The sequence below is a fragment of the Lasioglossum baleicum genome, chromosome 5 (assembly GCF_051020765.1).
Source record: "Lasioglossum baleicum chromosome 5, iyLasBale1, whole genome shotgun sequence".
Classification (NCBI taxonomy): domain Eukaryota; kingdom Metazoa; phylum Arthropoda; class Insecta; order Hymenoptera; family Halictidae; genus Lasioglossum; species Lasioglossum baleicum.
In genome coordinates, this window is record NC_134933.1 from 11,592,483 (window position 1) to 11,617,472 (window position 24,990).

A 24,990-nucleotide genomic window follows, 5' to 3' on the forward strand; every position below is an offset into this window, starting at 1 on the left:
AACTCTGTCGTCCGGCCACACCCTGTATATACAGAAATAGAATAATATACGTATGTTTCTATTATTTAGAGCATATCGGTAAGTTAGATCTCGTGTATAGCACGTATCGATTTAAATTGTATTATGCTGTTATATTATTATTGGATTGCGGACCTTATGCAAAATAACAAATGTTTGCATTGATTGCCAGACACCGGAGCCATATAAAAATTTTGTTCTTCTTTTAATTATCTTATTAAGGTGAAACTAATACACTGATGGCCTTAAATCTTTTTAATAGTTCCACTCTTTTAAATTGTACGTGCCCATTTTTGTCATAAATACATAAAATGCGCAGAGTCTAGTTATTATGCAAGGTTGGCCTATGAGTACTTTGTTGCTAGTTCTGAGGTGCATTTAAAGCAGAACGCAGGAGATTTGCAGAATTCACCAATACATTGAAAGATCGAGATTAATCCAGAGCGATGATAATGAGACAGCGAACTAAGTTGAAGGATATCCTGTTGATCAACCTGCAAATGGTAATCCCGCAATAATTTGATCAGCTACCGCAAATACCCGCAATGAAATCACAGGCGAGTGTATAAAACTGTCAAGCGAGAACCAGGTAGGTTTAAATAAACAAATCCCGATCGTTATCGGTGTCGCAGCCAGCACACGTCAGGAATTATCAAGAAATCCTAGAAACCAGATTCTCGAAGCGCAACACAGTGTGTGACATGCCTATCAACAGCTGTTGCAGTGCATTTGCCACAGACAGCTCTCCACGTCCCACTTAGCACGCGGACAGGAGATTGGATTACGAGAGGGTTGATGCTGCGAGGACTCGTTCATCCTACGGATTCGTACGATAACAGATCCCGCGTTGATAATAAAGGGCGATCGCGAAACCGACGACGCAAGCTGATTGCTTACAATCGCAAACAATCACGGCGACGATTCGCTCGCTGGCACAGTTCATTAAAATCAGTTTGCCGCGCGGCACGAACCAGGACTACGTGTATCAGCCCGATTCAATATTGCCTGGCAACCTTCGTTTGATCCCATTTCTCTTCATTCGTTATGCGCCCGTTCGTGTTCCGCTTTATTATCCCCACGGTCACTTTCACGCCTTTGTTGTCGAACGACGTGTTTGCGATTCCATAAATCGCGGGTTTTCTGCCCTGTCGTTCGACTTCACCGAGATTGTCATTGATGATGTCATTCAGGTACGGCTGGATCTTCGATATTTCAATTAAGATATCCACTGTCCGCGTTCGGGTGACACGATTTTTGATAATGAGTCTTTGTGGGACGACATCGCGTAAAATAAACTCGAGGAGATTCAGACAGTTACGTTTTTATTTTAAAAAAGTGTCCCAATTTCGTGGACTTTCTGCGTTCACTCATTTGATATTATAGTTAGGATGTCAATAGAATTAGTGAATTTTTCGAATCGTAAAGAATTTCTTCGCGGGCGTCATAAAGTTATTACTAGGCTGCCGATCTTTATGCATTTATGGTTCCTGAAAATTTTTTTAAATTCGTCTACGAAAAACTTTTTAAAAACCACGCTTATATTAAAATGTACTAAAAAGGAGAAAATAATTTTTATTCTGGTTCTCCATAAAATACCGAATCCAGTTAAATGATTAATAATATTTTTTCCCAAAATTCTAAGCGATTAGTTCAAACTTCCTTCTGTTATAAAATTAGTGTCGGAATAGATAGAAAAATTTAATATTTTAAATAAAATCATGACGTTAGTGACTATAAAAATAAAAGCGTGGTGCTGCCACGAACATTATGTCAATATAGTTTAGCCCTCGACGCTTTTATTTTTATAGTCACTAATGTTACGATTTTATTTAAATTTATATTAAATTTTTCTATCTATTCCGACACTAATTTTATAAGAGAAGAAATTTTGAACTAATTGCTTAAAATTTTGGGGAAAAATATTATTAATCATTTAACTGGATTCGGTATTTTATGGAAAACCAGGATAAAAATGATTTTCCCCTTTTTAGTGCCTTTTAATATAAGAGCGGTTTTTAAAAAGTTTTTATTATATATGTTATTTTCTACTTTTATTGTCATCGGAAGCAAGTGTGTATACAAAATTTCAGCAAGATTGGGCTATGTGAAGAGGTTTAAAATACGATTACAAGATTTGACGCATACAACAACACGGCAAGTTAATATAAGCGTGGTAATAAAAATTGCAAATCGCATAAACATACACACTAATCCGCAGTCTAGTTATCACATAGTGTTGGCTGCCTTGCCGAAGCACGTGGAAATCTGTCAACGTCACAGCAGCCACACTAACCAATACGAAACTTTCAACATTTACTACATCGATTGTTGTTGCAACCTGAATTTGTTTAACCTTAAACAGGAAACTGTGTCACGCAGATGTGTGCAGCATGGCGAGCGCTAAATTCGTAATCGAGAAGTATTCCAAATAACACTAATCACACCAGGCGATATGTGCACACATGGAATTTAATCCTGAAACATTCTCGCAATCGAGTTGCGAGATTCCAAGAAGTAGGCTCGTAAGTATCGCAAGATATTATCGCGAATATGTTTCAGAATTTCAGTCCGCGCATTGTTTGGATAACGGAATGGATAGTCGAATAATAAGTATTCGTATACGGCGAGTTCTACTGCATTTTCGTCGTGCCTAAAAATACACAACGGTGCTAAATATACAATTGTCACTCCCTTACCCAAATAATTCTCCGTGTGTCGCAATTGTGTCACGTTCAGAGCCAAAGCACCTCGAGGAACTGTAGCTACTAGATTGTAACCCAGCTCCAAGGTCGGTTCCGTGAAAATCCCATCGATCAAGTGTCCACTGCAATAACTCGAGAAACACTGCAACCAGAATTAGCATGGCGTTAATTCATTATTCATGTATTTATTGAATTTTCTAACAGCCAAGACGAGTTTCATCATTCCCGAGCGGTTTTCGATCGCGAATGCGCTAAGACGTCTACATTTTATAGAGTAATTAAGGGATTATGTTCAGGCATTTTATCAGCTAATCGATTATTCAGTGCTTCAATATCCTTTAATTAGTCATGCGATGAAAGAGCGAATGTGTTCAGTATACGTTCCTTTTAAATTGTTTATGTATAGTAAATAATTATTGTAGATGATATCAAGATAAGATTAAAAGTATATATTATTAAAATAAAAATATTCTGTGTTCTGCATAAAAATTGATTTCACCCCTTACTCCGGCGTTAGTTAGGTGGTGTCTCACAGACCCCAGAGATTTTAGATTGATCGTATAACATTGTAACAACGCGTGACAGTTGTTAAGTATTTTTTAATAATAAAAATTTAATTTCGTGGATCTGCGTTTTTACTCTGATAAATTACAAGCCTCTTACGCAATACCTAATCTTTATATTTATGAAAAAGGTATTTATATTTCTATAATACAATATATTATTTCGGGGGCTCTGTGAGACCCCACCTTACCACTTACGATACATTTTCCCACCTTACCAACGCCGGGTTAATGACTTTATTTCGTTAAAAACAACATTACAATATTCCAGAATTTATATAATCTATTACTGTTTTATATTTCGCCCAACTAATTTATTCATAAATGAACCAATTGTTGGCACTTTTCATTGTACAATGAACTAAACGATACACATATTTATTACGTCATAAACAAGTGTGAAGCCCACTTTCGAACATATTTGTGTTTGCAGTCCCACCTCGAACAGTGATGAAACAGTATCAGAAAAGGAAATGCGCTTGCCTGAAAATTGTTAAGGGATCAGGTTTCCAGCAATCGAGGCCGATACCTTATTCAGTCATACGTATTTGAGTAGGTGACCACTCTAATCACTCGCAACAGTGTGGCAATCCTTTGTTTTCCCGATGAAACGTGACAATTTCGTTGTCGCATAAATTATAAATTGATTGCATTGTAGGTACTTATGATTATTAGAAATCTACCCACTTTTTTAATTTTAGAAAAATCGTGGAAGTAACAATACATCTTTCCAACACGTCGGTTAAACAATTACTTTCCAATATTACCGACATAATCTTAAAGCTGTAAATACCTATATTGTTCCAAATACGTTTGATTGGCTCATTCCATTTATGAATAATCTTAATTGATCGAACAATTTCGCAAACAAGTGTACATACTTAAAATTGGAATTCATGAAAAGCAAAAATTATTTGTGCAAGTAAAAATTTCAGGGCACACGGTTCCTCGAGTGTCGACGCAGCTAGTGTAGCACGGAAGTTCGCGAATCGCGTTCGGGACTCCATTCATCTCGTCATTCAGAATCGCCGATGTCTACGGAATAATTAGTCAAAACAGAAGTGCTGTTTACACACGTGGCTGCTTGACCGCGTCTGAGCAAACAGCCCCGCAGCGTTATTGAATCAAGTAGATCTGAGCCGCGAGCTTGCGACGCGAATTAGTAAGTCACAACACGTGTCGCGTGACACGTGTTTGGACGCGCGAAACCACGGCGAAAATTATGGCTGTGACTGCGCAAATTTAGACCCATCGTGTCGCGAACCTCTTCGGGCCTCGGCTGCGTTCTGTCCTCGAATCGAGGCAGCTGTCGAGTGCACCGGAAGTCGAGACACCGGACGTCGATACATCGATCGAGCACCACTCTTGGTCACTGACAGCACTTGGACCAGGAATCTCAAGAATTTCTACGGCGCCGGACGCACACTTGTGTGGCCCTCGATGGAAGCACAGTGGCAGACACATGCAAATGTATCTGAAGACATGGTTGTACTTTCAGGATCTTCGTCATAAAAATTATGGAACATTTAATAATTACGAGTCAGAGTTTTGATGATACAATTTGTGTACTGTTTACCTGGATATCTCTCCAATACTTATACAAAATACCTTTATACAAAATAAAAATGTTCTTCGTCAATTACAAGACACTGAAACCATGTAAAAATTCTTTCTATTTTTAACCATTTTAATAAATTGCAAATAACATATGGACGCTCTTAAATTGTTCTAATATATTTACTGTTTTAAATTACATCCACCCATTTGTGTCACGAACGCATAAAATCCGCAGTCTAATCATTTAGACAGCGGATCTTTATGCAAAATAAAATTTTTCCACTTGAATTGCGACAAACCGGAGTGACATAGAAATTTACTCAATAGGTTGAAAATGATATGAAAGTATTTTGAAATCCGTCTTTATCCGTCTTTATCCGTTTTTAATGTTTTAAATTGCACCTACTCATTTTAGTCATAATTATATCTATTAAATTACATCTATTAATTATAATCATCCTGCTATGACGATGCTTTCAGGGTCTTTGTCATAAAAATGATGGAACATTTGATAATTATCAGCGAGAGTTTTGAAGAGATACAATTTATATGCTGTTTATCTGAAATACTATATGTACATATACGTGTCTGCCACTGTACGTGCTTCCATCAAGGACCAATCGGCGTTGCATCGTGAATTTGCATGAAATACCGTTTCGATATTAATCATGCTGCTATGACGATATTATTAGCATTCATGGTCCGCGCCTATGCGACCGTACGCGATTTTAATCGGAAATAGAATAAGATATTGCAATGGTTTCCTGGAAAAGGATTCTTTGTCTCGTGGCAGAGGATACTTTGTGATTAGTAGCTATGCAAATCTGAGAAGCTGGATTTACGATTCGCGCGAGACGATGCAGTGTTAAAAATAACGTAACGAGAAGGAAAAACCTGGTAGATATTGTAACATTGTCGAGTGTTCGGTGATTCTAGGGATGATGAAGTTGAACATGATTTAAGGCGATAAGGAATTGTATGTTAAACTGCGCAGTACCCTACGTGGGTTAGCGTTACATGGGCGTGGAATCGGTATATAGGACGCGAAAGACGAGTATAAATTATAGGGAAGACCACATGGCTATGTAGCAGCGAGTGCTTCGGTGGTGATTCAAGTCGGATCTGGAACTTCGTATCTATTACTACCGTTTGATTGGGTGATTAATCACTGATGGCTTTCTTGAATGTTCTATTCTATTTCGGCTGCGCACGTAGTTTCGTAATTCGGGGATGCATCACGGCCGACGTGACGTCAACACATTTATTTATTTATCCCACTTTACCAAGGTCACCGCGATCGTGTCAACAGATGGTTTCATTCTTACCGAATAATTATTATTAAGCTATTCGCTCTAATCCTTTGCACAACATCGACTTCATTGTACAATTTTTTAAAAATGAATACACGGTCAGCTTTAATATTATACTTCTCTTATAATCTCTTCTTTCACAATTACTGAAATTCTAAGAATCGTTTCCACGATCGAACCCTTGCGGTAATAAAAATGAATAATTGATATTGCATATTTGATGTGATGATAAAAAAATGCTTGAAAGGTTAGAAAGCAATACAAGGCAATAAATGACGTCATAACACCAGCTGCCAAGATATACCAGGATTTTGCGATTTAAAATAAGTTTGAGTAATGACTAGACTGCGGATCTTTATGCAAAATAAAAATGTTTTACATTGTTTGTGAGCGGCAGGAATAAAATACAAATTGATGTCATCCCTTAATGACTCTGCTACACTAAAAACAACATCACAATGCTCTTAAATTATCTAATCTTTTATTGTTTTATAATTCACCCAACCAATTTCTTCACAAATGCATAAAGATCTTCGCACGAAAATCGAAGTTACTTTCCGAACGACGAGCTAATAGTATTAAGATGCATCCTATGCAACTATCCGCAGGGAACACCAATGTCGATTCATCGTCGACGAACGTCCGCAATTGTCCTTGATACTTGCCAGAGCTGAACGCGGCGTTGTTCCGCTGCGCGACACTTCTTTTTTTCAGTAAAAGCTAATCAGTAACGTGCATATGAAAGCCGCGCCCAAAGTGACTCTCCTCACTCTGATTGGATTAACCCCGGATGAATGTCAAGTTGCTCGTTGCTCACACGATCGATGTTAATTGTATGAATATCGCATGAGCGAATTTATAAATCGACCCGTAGGGGAACAATGAGAACTCAGAGCCACGGTTCTCGATTACTGTTCGATAATGTCAAACGACGTGAAACAGGTCCCTCACCCTACCGTTCTCTTCTCGTTTTATCGATCGATCGATATTAACGATGAGGGTCGACAGTATCATACCGACGAGTACCGGACGTTAACATTATCTTGCATCGATGGTTATCTAGGATTTATATTTATGACGGTGACGGTGATTTAGATGCATCCCCCCCGGCATTATAATTACAAAGAAATTTATGGAATCTCTTAATTACGTAACGATTCGGTACGAAAACCTACCGACAATAATTTACTTACGGGGGTTACCATCGATAGCGCAATTTTCTCCGAGACATGCAAATAAATGTAACGCGGCAACCCCTGGTTCGATCCACTTATGCATATTTTCTTCGAGGATATTGTGGCGCCTGGCGGCGTCACTGGCCAGTCGTGTTTTATTAGTACAATCTGGTACGGCAATTTCTAGACTATGGACAAGTACAGCTGAAATTCATCGTATCGTGAGCATGAGAGTTTTACAGTATTTTTAGACCACAAATAGACGGCGTTCATTTGGACAGAGCACGTTGGAATCTTTTTTTCTCGGTGGAAAACGCGATAAAAATTATCTACAAATAAGTAAACAATTAAAAATAAAATTATTTACACGTTAGCTAGTATACTGAATCTTCTAACGTCCCAAAAAACTGAAGCTGTTGCAATTTTGAAAAAGTTGTTCGCTTTTAAAAGGTGTACGAATATTGTGTATTTTCAAGATTTTATAAATTGTAAATATAGTGCAAGAAAATAATTAAACCGTACTTGAAAAATCCTGTGAAAGCGACTGAAACGTGTAAAAATTATTTAAGTAAAAAGAGAGATCCAGTTGATCGTGGATGGATCCTCGCGACCATGCCCGCTAATTCGGTGCCGTGAAATCACAAACTGTGGTCTCTGGACAGCTGCGGATCATTTGTCTTCAAGATATTATTTATTACTATAAAGACACTGTCTCTAGAAATCCTAGAATAATGTGCACACTATTTCTTCATCTACAATATCATCGTTTGCATATATTCGTCATCAGTGACATAATAGAGACAAAACACGGTAATCAACCAGTCTAGACAAAGATTTTTGTAAAAAAAAAGTACAGTAGAACCGTGTGCCGGGAAGTATAAATCTGTGGAGGCGTTAGAGTGCATTAAACTATGTCGCGCGTGTTAACTTGTAATAAGCGAGTTATAATTCTACCGGCTACATTTACAAGTGGGTCCCAGCGCGAACACACGTCAGGTGTTTACACTGTGATAAAACAACCTGCGTGGCTATGTGCGTGTTGAGTTTTCGGGCCGCTTGTGTAGGTGATTCCAGTGGAAACCGCCTTCCGGACGGCCTGGATAATACGCCGGGGGCATTGATAACAAACGTATCGCGCGGAATCCCGTGACCGAATGAAGTAACATCGTAAGCCCACGGAAATAGAGTGACTGGAAATTTGGTTATTCGTGTGGTACACACAGCCAGAGTTGGGCAAAAATTTGATTTATATAAAAATTTCGAATAAAGTGGGTTTAAAACCCACTTGGAAAAAAACCCATTTTATTCAAAATTTTGATTTAAATAACATTTTTGCCCAACTCTGCACATAGGTACATGCGCAGGTCGATAAAGAACAAAAGTATTCGCGCTACATATAATTTTCATTGCAATAGTAGCAGCTGATATTGAATTCTCTGTGAATATGGTACATAAAGTGTCCTGTAAAGTAAAATAAAAATTGTCTGCATCAATTGCAACAGACAGGACGCAAATAGACGTGTGCTTCTTCTAATTATTCTGAAAAGTTGATAATAATGTACTAGTACTTTTCAAGATTTTATAAATTGTAAATATACTGCAAAAGAAAATTTGGATTGTATTGTATTTTGTAAGTGCTTGTATATGTTTCCAAACTAATTTTATCATAATTTAAAACAATAAAGATATTAAAACAATTTAGAGATGCCGTTATATTATTTCACTCCAGTTTGATGCAATCTGGGTGAACAATTTTTATTTTGCATTGATTGCAAGACAGAGGAGCGAATTAAAAATTTCTTTCTTCTTTTAATTATCTAATTAAGCTGAAACCAATACACTGATAACTTTAAATCTTTTTAATATGTTCACTGCTTGAAATTGTGCTTACCCATTTTTGTGATAAATGCATAAAATCCGCAGTCCACTAATGATAAATTATAAAATTAAGGCGAATGTACAGTAGATGATTAAATGAAAAGTTAACTGGAATAAATATTAGAGAAATAAGAAATCGTATCAAGTCCCGGTGTCTCTTACTATTCCCTTATAAGATCCCTGTTACGGTCAGTTCCGGATTCAGGATCACCCGCGCAACATTAGCGTTCGAGTTCTAAGGTGTCCGCGTTGATTTATATCATTCCCTTCACGCTAAGCCTGTTTTCATTGCGAGAACATTAAGGGAGGAAAGAAAAAGGAACGAAAGTTGCGCGAAGTCATTAAGATAAGCGGCTAATTAATAATCGGCTTCGAAAGGGCCGAATGAATCATCCCGGTCCAATCAGGAACACCGATGTTGCGCTCCGAATTCTTGACATCGAGGATTAAACAGCTCTAGTGACCACGAAAATAACGCAACACGAATAAACGTCGAACTCGATTCGTGTTATCGGAAGGATCTCCACGACGCCGACGCGACGCGACGCCTTATGGCAGTGCCGGTGTCGCGTTGTTAGAGTGACACGTAAATCTGGCTCCTTTGTCTGTATTCGGTGCGAGACGTCCGGTTTTTACCGATCTAATTCTGTATCAAAATGCACAACACAAGACTCGGCCGGGAATTTATGATTTGTCGAGTTGAACAGATTGAAATTGTTCCAGTTGAGTTGTAGAAATGGTTGAAAATAAAAAATTCCACAGAACTTCGTGCGAGGATACAACAAATTTACAATGTTTTCAATGCAAACATAATGAAGTACACGTAAAGTTATGCTGATAGATTATTTACCCTATCTTAGCTACTTTACTAGCTTACTTAAAATATTACGCTCCTCTGCCAATAAAATAGCCAGCGTATTCCCAGATCTCTTCTTCAGAATAAGCTGTTCTATGGTTCACTAATCCTAAGAATTCAACTTTCTGTTTTCAAAAATGAGTGGAAAATGTGAATGAGTTCAAACGCGTAGAATTACATATTTCTTTAAGAATCCTTTAAGAATTTGTAGAGGTCGGAAATATGTTAAAAATTCTTCCGCATTACCTTTCGAGTATCTATTTTATAGTAGCTCAGAAATTCATTACATCACACGTCGTCTCCATTATGTTAAATCAGCAAAGATAAAAATATTCACTTTAAAGTTATATATTGAATATCTTGTTTCCAGCATTAAATCCAACACAGTAAATCTGTACGTTACATAACTACAGTTATTCGACTCTAAATCTGATCATGAATGTGCGTTACTGTGACGTTCGGAAATGCCAGAACCACAAATGTGTCTCTTTCCCCATTGAAAGAAAGATGAGTATTCAAAGTGTTTTGCAAGAGAAATTTTAGTGAACCAGCATTTGTAGAAGCGAGTGGTTCGGAAGAAAAAGGTCATCGCCCGTTAGTCAGCTCCGTTTCAACCTTATGTACATTGAGTCCATTAATTTTTTTGAAAAAAAAACTTCTTTAGGCGCACCGCGTACACAATTGCTAAGTAATGAATTAGTCTGATCCGTCACGGTCCGAGGTGAAACGCTATTGGTTTGGTATATAACGTTTAATTGTAATTAGTCGAACTTGCAGAGAAAATAGTGGAGTTGTATTTTCCAAACTTTTTACATGAGCTTATATTGAAAATTTAGAAACTAATTTCAATTTCCCGCGTTTCGAGATATGTACAGTTTGCCACTGAACGTAACGCGGCTCGAACATCAACGACGTCATGATTCGCAATGACGGTGTACGTGACCGTGCTTATTCGCGGGCTATCGGTTCTGCTTTCGCTACTCATCCCATTCTCATCTTGGCGCATCATGAAGCGTACGCGCAACCGATGCACAGTGGAACGACCGAGAGAAACAGCTGGATGTGCCAACCACCTTTCTCGTTGTTGATTTTATGGAAAAATTCTTTCTTTTTGAAAAAGAATGCATCAATAATAATTTTCAATGGAAGTCATTTTGTTATTTGGATAATTGTGTAATTTGAATAAATGTATACAAATGTCAGAGGTCTTGGGTTGAAAATGTATTAGTGTACGAGTTGTAAAGCTTTGAAGAAGAATGCATCTGTAATAATTTTCAATGGAAGCCTTTTTGTAACTTGGATAATTGTGTAATTTGAATAATAGGTATAGAGAGAGGTCTTGGGTTGAAAATGTATTAGTTTACGAGTTGTAAGTTTTGAAAAAGAGTGCATCTATACTAATTTTCAATGGAAGCCTTTTTGTAATTTGGATAATTGTGTAATTTGAATAAATGTATACAAATGTCAGAGGTCTTGGGTTGAAAATGTATTAGTGTACGAGTTGTAAAGCTTTGAAAAAGAATGCATCTGTAATAATTTTCAATGGAAGCCTTTTTGTAACTTGGATAATTGTGTAATTTGAATAATAGGTATAGAGAGAGGTCTTGGGTTGAAAATGTATTAGTTTACGAGTTGTAAGTTTTGAAAAAGAGTGCATCTATACTAATTTTTAATGGAAGCCTTTTTGTAATTTGGATAATTGTGTAATTTGAGTAATAGGTATACAAATATCAGAGGTCTTGGGATGAAAATGTATTAGTTTACGATTTGTAAAGTTCTGAGAAAGAGTGCATCTATAATAATTTTCAATGGAAGTCTTTTTGTGATTTGGATAATTGTGTAATTTGAGTAATAGGTATACAAATATCAGAGGTCTTGGGTTGAAAATGTATTAGTTTCGGAGTCGTAAATTTTCTCTCGAATGACCATATATTCGTCAGACTGTAGAGACGAGTAGACAGGCCGACGACGTCGACGTCAACGTCGACGAGAGACGAGTTGGACGCGCTTCACCCTGTGGGACCACCAAGAAAAAGCATTTCGAATTCGATGCCACGGAATCCGGTCTTACCACGGACAGTCAATTATATCCGGAAAACAGGTTGCCAGGCGTGAAAAAAAGGATGGAATTCCGCGAAACCGTGAAACGATTCTCGGAACGTTTGCTGTAACTCGATCGTGCGTTTCACGCATGTTGGCAACGACTGGGTCATTTTAATTAACAGCGACTTTTTAACCTTTGGCACATGCTGTGCCATCAGCAATTTCAACACGATTCTGTCACGCAGATTACAGGAACCGACTGTTGAATGTGACCAACCTTGGATCATTTTATTTATTCCACAAGCGTCAATTCGTAAAGAAATATAAAAGGCTGAACTTTCACTCAGGTGACCAAAAATTTTCAACTTTTCTGAATGTAGTATTATACAATCCAACGAAAAACTTATAATTTTCTTTTAGGCACATTACTTGTCTAAAGATAAAATATCACACACCATAAAATGGGGTAGTATTTGAGTTTAATAAAGCGATTCAGAAAAGAAAACCGTGTATGAAAATTTAAACACCATGCGATGTCTGCTCGGCGTGCAGTGAAACTCGAGTGACTGCAACCTGCATGATCATGACCCTGCACTAACCGCGTGTCATAACGTTGGGGAAGGAACGAGACACGAAACTGATGGTCCATGAAGGAGTATCTTCCTACTGCCAGTCGAGTAAGAGAATATAAAAGCAAATTGATTGTGTAACGGAGATGAAAATTTAATCGAGACGTCGCGTCGTCGTGTGCCTCATAAGACATCCAAGAAACAAAGAACTACAATTTTCGTCAGTGTCAATTCAAATACCACTGTGAACTGTAATAAAATTGATTCTTCAATCAAAGGAACTCGACAACGTTCAAGAAAATCATGTTGCACCGTTATGCACCTATTGTGTTGTAAACATAATAAAAGTCGTAGACAATAGCCCGCAGTGTGTGTGCATTTCTGACAGAAGTGAGCAGGTGAAATTTGAAAGAGAAAAAAGATAATAAATGTTCTTGTTTAGTCGCACATCGATCTTGGTCTAATTTCATTTCGAAAATGTTGATGTAGCAGTCAGCAGAACAGTGTACAGGGGTTAAGGACACTTGTCTGCCTTGCAAAAGTAATGTTCTCTGACGATTACAATTCACGACACATATACGTTTACCTCGTTAGAGAACTATAAAGACGTTTGTCGCGACAGAAGGTTTATTTATAATGATAAAGGAGACGTCACGAGCAAATGCATTTATAGGAAGCTACAAAACATTCGTAATTTATTACAATGCCTCAACCTAGAGAATACGCGGCCCGCTCGTGACACGCAAACGAGGAAACGCTGTAACAACTCGTACTTCCTGGATGGATGTGTGCAGCTTATCCACCGCTGGAAGATATATTGAATTTTTAATTCGATCTATCAAACTATCAACTCGTACACGGGCACCGCGAATGTACTCCTTCAAGCTATCAGCATTGTACAGACCACTACTGATTCGCCTGTTTAGATAGCTGGTAATGGCTTTTAGTAGTTAACACTTTACGCTATCAAATATTAGAAACGACCAGGTGAAAATATCTCGAAATTATTAGAAATATAAAAATATTTCCTGTAGAAAGTGATTTCTTGCAGCATTCCTCGATCTAAAGCTTTCATTGGGAAATGTTTGAATGACGCAGAATGTTTAACAACCAATGGCGACTAATTTGTATTTATTGACATAGAACAATTATTTTAAAAAATATGCGCACGCGTAAGTGTTTAAAATATTATATGATTCTCTCGTTCGCGCACTGGCTCTGCATTTTATTCCGTTAATAAACATAGTAGCACTGCATAATTAATTAGCAAAGATAGATTTTCTTGATAGTAATAAAACTTGTTATGGTAATTATTACATCTCGTTTACGAGTGCTGTTAATAATTAAAGACATTGATTTGATGTTTGCTTTCCATTTCCAGATAGTGTATGCTAATAAAAATTTGTTTTATATCGTGTAGGGAAATCCATTTCGATTCAAATCTGAATAAGTGGGGAATTAAAAAATGAAAACTTTGGGTCCAATTTTGAAAAAGTTGTTCGACGAATACTTTGTACAGCCACTGTACGTTTCTCTTATTTTTCCATTATTTTCAGTACTCATTTCTATCAACTTTCACGGCAACCAGTTACGCAGAATTCTTCCGTCCAATTGACCTTTTGTAATCGTCTATGGATCATGCTCGAGCGATAATCCACAGAATGTTATAGCAGGTATCCATTGATATGATTAATGAACATCCCCATGAAAGAAAGTTACGTGAACGCGGCTCGGTGGATTTGGATCAAGGATAAAGTAGGATCGTGTCTGCTTCCTGCAACACTTTAAAAGCGGTTCGGGATCTATACGCGGCTGAATCTGTTCTAATCTGCTAGCCGACCGGTCTAAGAATACGCGTCACTCGCAACATTTACCAACAGGAATGTGATCCGCACGCAATATGGACCTTCCTAGACAGACGTTGGACATCACGGACGGGATTCCACTGATCCGCGGAATCAAGGAAAAAATCGGCGTCGCTCGTCGTCCGTAATTAAACTCCGGTGGTAATTTACGAGCGACATCTCAGGCATGCTAATAAAGCGCCTTCTTTGTCCGTCAAAAAGTAGCTCGCCGTTCCGTTTTTGTAATCGATCGTTAGGAGTATCGTGATATTTTCTCCGCGAGCGAACATGCCCGCCTCGATTCCGATCCTTGCGATTACATTTGATTTATGCGACTACTTGGGTAATCACGAAGGCGAACCTCTGTATTTTAAACATTCATATCTTCTTTGCAGTCGAGTATAATATAGTAATTAATAGACGTTTCTTCCAATGGCCAGAACTTCTGCTTCTTTTTTTTTTCTTTCACCGTCGATCAATTCGATTGGGCAATCACGAAGGCGAACCTCTGCGTTTTAAACATTTATGTTTCCTTTGCTGTCGAGTATAATATAGTCATTAATAGGCGTTTCTTCCAATGGTCAAAGAACAAGACTACATCGATCCTTTCGCACATTTTAGATTCTTTTACTATGTATTAGGTTGGCAACTAAATTCGCGACCTTTTATTTCGTAATTCACTATTTCTTCACTATTCACTATCTCTTTTATTGAAAGTTGGAAACTTGGAAAGCTCTGAATTTTTCGATTAATTTGATATAAAATACTTGCGCTTCAAAAATATATATAAATGACTTTGTTTGAGAAAATGTGGAGATCGCGAACTTAGTTGCCAATCTAATAGGACAGGCCGGGCAACTGGTGCTCCGAGAGTCGATGATGTAGAATCGGCTCCGGTGCCTGTCCGAACCTGCCTCGACTCGCACTGGCTACGTCATCGACTCTCGGCCGGCCAGCGCAAACGCGATTCCTTTTTCCAATATTCAGTTTCAAGTATTATTTATATTGGGCTCAATGAGAGGAAAAATGTTCATTTCAAACAGTATTTTTAAGAATGTGCAGGAGAAAATTGATACGCGCAAGTATTTGACTGGATCTACCCATGGCTTGTATAAAATCATTAAAAATATGTGGCTTGCAAAATAAACATTAATGTAGGGTACTAACTTGATGTACAAGATATCTACAAGATCGTGACGACAGAAAACAAGTCTATCCTTGTCTTAAGAAGTATTCTTGATTCCTTGTGGTGATGAATTCTTCTTTCGAAAATCTTTTGAAAGGACCTGTTACGATACTCGAGATAATAGCAGTCAGTGGAAGAAAAAGCGTGGAGAATACACTGGGCGAAGTGAAGTTCCCAGTTCGTGGCATTTATGCAGAGTCATTTGCGAAACATGCGGTCAGGCGTTGTCACGAAGGAGTATGGATCCTTTTCAGTTGACATTCTTTTTGAATTTTTTTCCTTTATCGACCCTTCGCCAAATTATTTTCTCGTGTTCTTTCATTTTGAACGGATATAGCAACATCATGAGGATTCACCCAAGTTTCGTGAGAAAGACAGAATCTCTACAGGGACGTACGTTCCATATGATCACCATTTTATTCTTCATAGTTCTTAATGGACACGAAAAAAACCGGTTTAAACGAGAGACGGTTGGGAGTCACGATGTCCCGGAGTAATTTTAAAATACAAGCATTCATTAAGGAATGCGCGAGGACTATTTACCTTTTGCCAGCGACAACGTGACCCCCTCATTAGGCCATTGCAAATGGTAATAATAACGCTGATTAACGTAATGACGAATACCCGGCGACGATTCATTAACGGCTTGACGCGTAAACATTGCTGAATTTACGGAACACGCGGCACCGATTCGTTGAACGCGTTCTGCGCCACTTCAGGCTCGTTGGAACTCGCGTTTCATTATCGTTTTAGAGAATTAGACCGACTCTGTCTCGAATATACAGTGGCCCAAAATGTACGCGGACATTAAACTTCCGAATAATTGTCAACAGTCATAATTCTCTAAAATTTTTTTTAAATAAACCTGAATTCATTTTGAAGCCTAAAGCCTTTACTTTCACAATCTATCATTTTCCCCCAAAATCTTTTTGCGTGACGTCTAGATTTTTCTTTTCCCCATAAACAAATTAAATTTTAATCACTGTGCTTGTAAAATAAATTGTAAGGCAAGCGGTTAAAGGGCTCGTTCAATATACTGTACTTTAATTCTATACAGTTTGATATAAATTGTGCCATCTTCGGAGCACCCACGAGACAGTCCTCGCTCATTCCCATCAAGTTCGGACCACGCTCCCAAATACGGTATATCGAAGAAGCGTCCAATCTACAAGTTAAACAAATAGTCGATTCACTTCGTCACTCATGCGGCCCGGAATGAGCAATAAATTCGAACGGGAAACGAAACGAGCAGCGTTTTATTGCCGAGGAAATTCATTTACAAGCAGAACAACGCTGAGGAATCCGTTCGAGACGCTGCGTTCGGTGCCCGAGGGAATCTTCGGGGATAACTCCCACACGTTACCGATCCCGATAGTGTCAAGGGAAAAAATACACCGACGCTCTTCCGACGAACTTCGGTGACGCACACGGATAAAGGGATGCTCCCAAAAAGAGTTTCTTATCACGGTGACACGAACGAGACACGGCCGTGTAACACTTTTTATTGGGCCGGTGTGGTGGTAAGCCGCCGGGAGCGAGACACTTCTTCTCTCTTCTCTCGGCTCTCCCAGGTTTTCTCGAACGGCCGAGACGGAGAGTACGAACGAAAAAAGAAGGAGAAGAAAGTCAGAGACCAAAAAAGAGAAGAGCGAAAAAATAGGGGAGGGGAGAAAGCCGAAGAAAAAAGAAGAGGGCTCCTCGTGTTCGTGCTTTTCAGCATGTGCTAAGAACGGGACGGGCTTGAAGCACGAGGCGCCAGATATCCAGTAATTTGTCTTTCAACGAATCACTTTGGATGACGACAAGACGCAACCATTTTCGTGGACCGTATAAATTACTATATTCCGGGACCATGCGAACGATAGCCACCGTTGCTGCTTCCGTCGGAACTGAGAAATGGAGTCGTTTTTTATCGAAATTGGTTAAAGAGTTACTTTGAACAGTTGAAAATAAGAGAAACTCGACGATTTGCTTTATATTTAACCCTTAAGTGCTGCAGACTGTCTGCGAGACCACTCGCAATGTTTCCATTTTATAGCATGTTTAGAAAAGTATTCCAAAAAATTCAACAGTCTTTTTATGTGCAATAAAGTTTGTGTTCGACTTCATCTTTTTTATAAATCAACTCATTACAGTTTTTATGGTCTATTCATGAGACGTGAAAAAATCATCAATTCCATTCTTTGTAAGTGTTTCAAAAAGTTCAATAGTCTTTTTATGTTCAATAAAGTTTCTGCTCGACTCCATTTTTTATGAATCAACTAATTGCAATTTTTATGGTCTATTCATGAGACGTAAATATGTCATCACTTCCATTCTTTTTAAGCAAAATATTCAACAGCCTTTTTATGTTCAATAAAGTTTTTGCTCGATTCCATTTTCTATTCATCATTCATGAGACGTGAAAGAATCATCAATTTCATTCAGTATTCGAACAGTTATGTTACACAATAATTTGATATAATTTATATTCTAGACCATTGCAGTAAATAACGTTTCTTAAGTAAAAGTCATCAATCCAACTCTTTCACAATTAACCAGGATAAATCACTATCAAGTTACTACTAGTATGGACTAGTGATCAAGACCTGGCATGAATCATTAGCGAATAAAGTAGAACAGAACATAATAAAAATGGAAAGTTCACAAAGAATATTGAGTAATAATGACCACATAATTCAGAGTAAGTAAGTTAATAGTGCTCGCAGGTTGCTTACATTTTTCTCAGCTACCTATTGAAGTTTTCTAAAAGAGCCGGCTCACGTCCATGTTATTAATATGATTTCCACGTATACATATATGTACATATGTATATATGTCACGCATAACTCGTGTAAGGGTGTAGTATTACACCTCTTATGAGAAGAAAACAAGTTTCACTTTCAGTTCTATTTCAATCGTTATTATGTGAAAGGGGACTAATCGATAAGTACAATCGATTCGAAACCTTTCGACGTATTACATAAACCGTTTAATTTGACAGCGACACTTTACCATTAAATATACAACGAAAATTTTTATTAAAGATACTAATTTTCAAAAGCTGTGCAAAATTGAGTCAATAGAAGAACAATGTTACAGATAAGTGAATGATTATTTTCTACTGTATTTCACTCTCTTCTCACTGTATTTTATCTCAAGATTGAATGTTCATTATTATTTTCGTCGCATGTAGAGCGAACATTAAAACAAGAAGTATCGTAATGGACAGATTACGCAACAAGTCATTGACGCATTCGATGAATGAACGTCGAAATGAAGTGAGTACCTAAAGTATATTGAATTGAAATCGAAAAGCGTTGAACATTACGCTAATCGAAAGCGTTCAACGTGACTAATTTTCGAGACGCTCGGGACAAAAGTTCTTTAGAAAATTCGATGACGTATTCGCTTTAAAGAAGCGTGTCCTTTGAATCCAGCTTCAAAGAGGCCGCTTTGCGGTCACTCATTTTTTCCCGTTCGGCCGCGTGTACACGACTGCACATTAATTTGATCTACGAGGTTGGCATTGAAGTTCAAGTCGAATTGGAGGTGACCCAGAAGTGTCTCGACCGACACAGAAAATCGTGCGCGAATGTTTCGGATTTTCATACTGGAAGCTTACCGTGAAAGATATCAATAGAACGAAGACGAGAGCTCGGTTCATCTTGAAGAAGATTGGCATTCTGCTTCAGAGTGGGCTCATCATCATCGTCGTCTACGACTTCAACAGTTGTCTTCTTCTTCGCGGTGAACTGCTTCGTGGTCCATTCGCGAAATACACATCGTTTCCCACGAACTCGGGCGATCGTTTTTTCCACTGCACCACGATCTCCAATTCTATTTCAGTCCCTTCCACTGTCATCGAAATCACCATTCCACATTTCACTCGCACTTTTTTCCTCGTTCACTCTTGCCCCGACCAGCCGTTCATTTCCCGAATTTTAAGGCAGCTTCTTCCCTAAATAACATTCATCAGATTTATGCGGACCTACATATTCGCGAATGATAGCAATTTTTATCGACCACTGATTTATTTCAACCACGAAATTAAATTAAGATCTGTGTGCACTCAGATTTTCGAAAAATCACAATTTTAATTAACCACTGATTCATTTCCCCTTCTCGATTCATTTTTCAATTTTTTTCTTGTAAATTTTCTAATTTCAACATGGCTGCAATTTCACTTTTCGTGTAAAATGAATTGCTTACTTTAAGTAGAACCACGAAATTAAATCAAAATCTGTATGATTGATTTCCATTAATTCTCTAGCTTTTCTCTTGTAAATTGTCTAATTTCAACATGGTTGAAATTTCTCAATGGCTGCTCACTGTAAAATTACAACTACAAAATCAAATTGAGATTCGATGCACCCAGATTTCCGTCTTTGATCTGCTTTCATGTAAAACTACGAAAAAGTTTATACGAAAAGTGTGCGGATAAGACAATTGAAAAAATATTCCCAATCGTTGACATGCGTTGACAGTTCTTGACCACTGGCTAGCACACCTGAATAACACATCAGGTTGTCCGATTGGCAATCTTTATCAATTTTCCGTTATCCTCGTTTTAATTCGCGGTCCAGGGAGCACACGATTTCCTCGATGAACGAAGGGGGCAGGTTTCTTTCGTTGGAATTGGTCAATGAAACCAGGGTGTCGACAAGAGTGATCGATATGCTTAGCTCAAATTACAGGCTACTTTCAACGAAATAAGCGCCGAGGCAGCGAGAGCGCCGGTTTCTAAACAGATTAGCCAATCCCTGTCTCAGAGGGAAATGTTGCTCACGGGGTAACTAGTGACATATTGTTTCCTGCAATATCTGCCCGATGAAAAATCTCCTGAGTGATTAATGATGGCCTGTGTAAATCAAACAGTGAAGGCATACGCGTGATTTGAATACCAGCCTCGTTATTTCGTTCACGGGATCTTTCTGTTGTCGTGATCACCATTGAGACATATAATTTCACTATTCGTATGTGGTTAGGTGAATCATCGTGGAAATTGTACAATAGCGACGCATGCCGGAACTATTCAATTAAGAAAGAAGAATGTGACTTTAAGAAGTAACCATAAGCAAAGATTTATTGCCTAATTACCCAGCCTTCGGCTCGAAAATGGTGTTTTCAGTGGTCGTGTGAGCTTATGATAAAGATGAGATAGCAAATTTAACATGGGTACGGTATGTGCTGATAGACAGAGCATGCTGGGACGAGAAAACCTTGATGGAACTCTTGATTTAAAACGATTTTCAATATTTCATAGATATGTGATTAATAGACTCCGGATGTTTATGCAAAATAAAAAGTTTGTGCATCAATTGTCAGATGCAGGAGCTAAATATAAATTTATACTCTTCATTAATAACTTTAATTTGATGAAAACAATGTATTAACACTCAAAATCATTTAATATTTTCACTGTTTTAAATTGTACTTGTTCATTTTTGTTATAAATGCATAAAATCGGGAAAGTCTAGTGATTAAATATGTTGGTGTATCTAATCAAAAGCACTTAAGTATTGCACGGGGTATTACATCAATTTCATATCCATAAAATTTTAAAAATCAAATAGAATGGAATTATTCTAGGTCGGAAGAAATGTTTAATTTTCGAGATAAAATAGCTTCGAGTGCAAAGGGTTAAACCAATAATTGTGTAGAAATGAATAATGCAGATAAATCGAAGCGACAAATTGAATCGCGGTCCGTGTTTACACACGCGGTCGGTGAGGTCACAAAGACATAGCAGAACTACAGGATCTAAGAAACAGCACGGACCCGATAGTTTTCGTTAGATCAAGGCTTTAATGTAGATAAGCACTAGTTGAAATTTTTAAATATGATACAAAGTAAAGCAAGACGTTTACATGAATGAATGAATTTTCTACTTTCTGCATCACTTAGAACGAGAATAGAAAGGAAAGCATTTTTGTAGACTGATATTTCAGGGATTGTTTAGAAATCTATTAATTCGGTATTTCGTAGGAATGCACTTCGATGCAAAAATACACGGCCCGGGGTTTGGATAATATTTTCAATGCCTCTCAAGGCAGGCGACGTATCGGCCACTATTTTTAAGTCTTGTCCTCATTTTTGTGAACGAAGCTGCAGCCGTGGGTCTCCTTTACAAATCTTTCATTTATGTACGGACACGTTTTCTGTATTTGCGTGTTATCTAAATGGAGAAAGGTATTACCAAACAAGATTAGTTCCGTTAGAGTTAAACGCGTTAATACAATGGAGTATCTGTTGTAATAGCGTTCGATTTCGGCCGAGCGATCGATTGGAATCGTTAACATCGTGAGAAACTGTTTATAATACGTCGTAGAAGGAAATTAGATATTATTGGAGTCATCGAGGGCTGGTGTACGTATACGCACGCACATAATGCTTTCATGCTCCAGTTGTTAGTGAGTGTTACACGAGGATCGATATTAGCCGTGCGTCGACCTGTCGAACGTAATCGCTCCTGCATAGAATTATTCGCTGAAAGACCGGCGAAGAACGTTTTCTTTGCCGACGCATTCCACGGCCGTTTTAATTTAAAATTACGCGCCGGTTGAAAGTTCTGCTTGAAATCGTAGCTAATGATTTTCTTCGGTGGCGCCAGTCGGTGGGTTCCACTAGATCGATCTCAATTACCAATGTTCCTTTATCTCCACTCCAATCTATTGTTTATGTGCTCCGTTTTGCGCTGTGTCTTGCGGCACGCCGGCAGTTGAATAAATTATTAAGCTACTTCTCAACTGAAGGATCGATCCCTATTTTCCGTGTAAAACAAGTATCAAAGTCTATTACGTATTAGACACGTTTTAAAAATTAACTAACGACAGCAAGTAGATCTATTTGAATGATCAATAAAATAATTCCAAGGAAATGGATCAATCAGACTTTATGCACTTCGTAACATTTACAGTATTCACACGCATTATTAACACACGATCATATAGTATTTCCTATAATTAACTAATTGATCTTCCACATCAAAGTACTCCATTCCGTTATTAAATTTTTAATTACCTAGAACTAAAACGAGAATTTAACACATTGGCCATTAAGCGATCACATATTTCCTATAAATATGTAATTACTCTTCCATCAAAGTGGAAATTGCTAATTAGTCTCCATTCCATTACTAAATTTTTCATTTCCCCTAAAAATAAAACGACAATTTTCCACATTCGTCACATTACACGATCACATAATGTTTCCTATAATTATCTAATTATTAAACTGCGGATCTTTATGCATTTACGAAGAAATTGGTTGGACGAAATATAAAACAGTAGAAGATTTAAAAAATTCAAGAATGTTGTAATGTAACAAAATCTTTAAGGGATGAAATCATTTTTTATGTTATTCCTGCATCCCACAATAATTGCAAAATATTTTTATATTGCTTAAAGATCCGCTGTCTACTAATTACTCTTCCATCAAAGTGCTTCATTCTATTACTCAAGTTTTCTTTACCTAGAACTAAAAAACGTCCTTTTTCCACATTCACCATTAAGCTTTTATGGTGCTAGATAAAGTGTTACACTTGACGGATATGATCAGCAAATTGCACATTGTTCTTGTTCCAGCAATCGATCATTTGCTCACTTCAGCGGGTTACAAAACGGCGGGAATCGCATAAATAAATCATGAGGCCAGTTTTAATCGAGAAATCGGCCAGCTCTCGCATTTTCTGAAACTAGAATCGCGTGAAATTCGATTACACGTTGCGCGAGCATAACTAACGAACGCAATGACATCTTTATGAAGCCTGAAGGGTAATAAGTAAACGAGATCATTGCGAGGTTAATTAAACGTAATCACTGGGTGACTAAGTTATTATTATGCAACTCTTCACAGGCATTTAGAAAAATAAAACTGTATGAAAGGCATTGATAGCTTGTCTCCGACCGCGTGCAATTTGTAGTACATGACGATTTGGAATCATAATTACTTGTGGCGTGCGAAACTTACGGCTTCCGCGTTCTTGTTTATCTATCTTGTATTTTAAGACCGATCGGAATTAGCATTTAATACGACGGCGGTACGGAATATTAAACGTTCATCTGTATAGCAGAGTTTTGTAACAGCATTTAAAGTAACTTAACACTTTATCTACCGAAAGCCTATTAACCCCTTGCTTAATAATTTCCTTTAAACGGAAAGAAAATTCTATTTTGGTTTTATTAATATACAGCTGTTGGAGAACATATAGGAATACAATTTATATCAATTTTTTCCTCTTTTAGGAAATTACGATTACTGAAACCGGAAAATAAATCGAAGGCAAGGGGTTAATAGGATTTTCAATAATTGTGCTATACCAAAAGAGAGTATAGAAATTTTCTTATACATTACAATCTTAAATGAAAGTATTAGATGACGTTATTAAGGGTGACTTGTTAGTTCACAATGAACGTGTTTAGCCATAAATCACAGATTTTTCAAAATTATGCAATAATCACCGGTCGGTAATGAGTTAATTGTTCATAAACATAAATGGCAATTATGTAAATGTTTGCTATGGAACTTGAATGCTGTTTTGAAGCAGAATTCTGTATTAGTTTCGCAGGGATAAAAAATGTTCGTGTAAAATATTCAACGATCCAGAAAACACGGTTTGTCAGATTCGCGGCCAGTTATTCAGCGATCTGGACGTAATTAAATTATTCTCCGATTATTTATTAGATTAAGTGCCGGCGAGCGTGCATATTAATTACAGGTTACCGTCGTATAAATATTGCCCGTTAAGTGTGCAGTAAGAGCGTGATAAGTAGTCTTATATGCGCTTATATGAATTATGCGGCGTCTGTTTCGTTGCTATTCCCATGTCGTTCGAATGCGAGACATTATAGAATACATTAATAGCGTAATATTTCAAGCCACGTTCTGTGTATTAATTAATCAATGTCTCTACATCGTGACAAAGTCTTGTATAAATATACGAAGCCTCTTCTAATGGTCTTTTCGTCACCTTCGTTACCGACTTGTGTGCATTGAAACGAGGCTTAAATAAATTCACATTTTTATATATTTATTGCAATTCCGATCTACAAATGCATTGAATGTGCAACCTACTTACGGTGCAAGCTCCGTTTATGTAACTGCAGCTCACAATGACGTCACCGAATTCACTAATTCACACTTGGATAGGGCAAACAAGCTTCGCCGAAGTTTCCGCGAAAGCTTTGATTGCTCGTTAAGCGGTCTATTTTTTTTTCTCTCTCTCTCTCTCTCTCTCACCTCTCTCTCTCTCGGCCGACGTTTACAAAAGCCGGTTACTTTATTGCAATGAAAACAGACCAGAAAGAAT

The 24,990-nt window shown here is 37.7% G+C and overlaps 1 protein-coding gene across 10 annotated transcripts in view; it reads right to left on the reverse strand.

Moving 5' to 3' along the window:
- The window catches only part of LOC143208627 (ADAMTS-like protein 4), a 34,247-nt gene that overhangs the window by 6,380 nt on the left and 2,877 nt on the right, over positions 1-24,990 (reverse strand). For 6 of the 10 annotated variants that reach the window (XM_076423193.1, XM_076423191.1, XM_076423186.1 and 3 more), the window contains exons 2-3: positions 19,306-19,641; positions 2,715-2,862 (exon numbers count right to left, since the gene is read on the reverse strand). In XM_076423193.1, coding sequence (XP_076279308.1) covers positions 2,715-2,862; positions 19,306-19,365 — 208 coding nt within the window. In that variant the 5' untranslated portion in view covers positions 19,366-19,641. Of the gene's footprint in view, positions 1-2,714; positions 2,863-19,305; positions 19,642-20,012; positions 23,134-23,153; positions 23,377-24,759; positions 24,959-24,990 lie in introns of those variants that run through there. The other 4 variants (XM_076423189.1, XM_076423188.1, XM_076423192.1 and 1 more) reach the window with 4 other exon arrangements.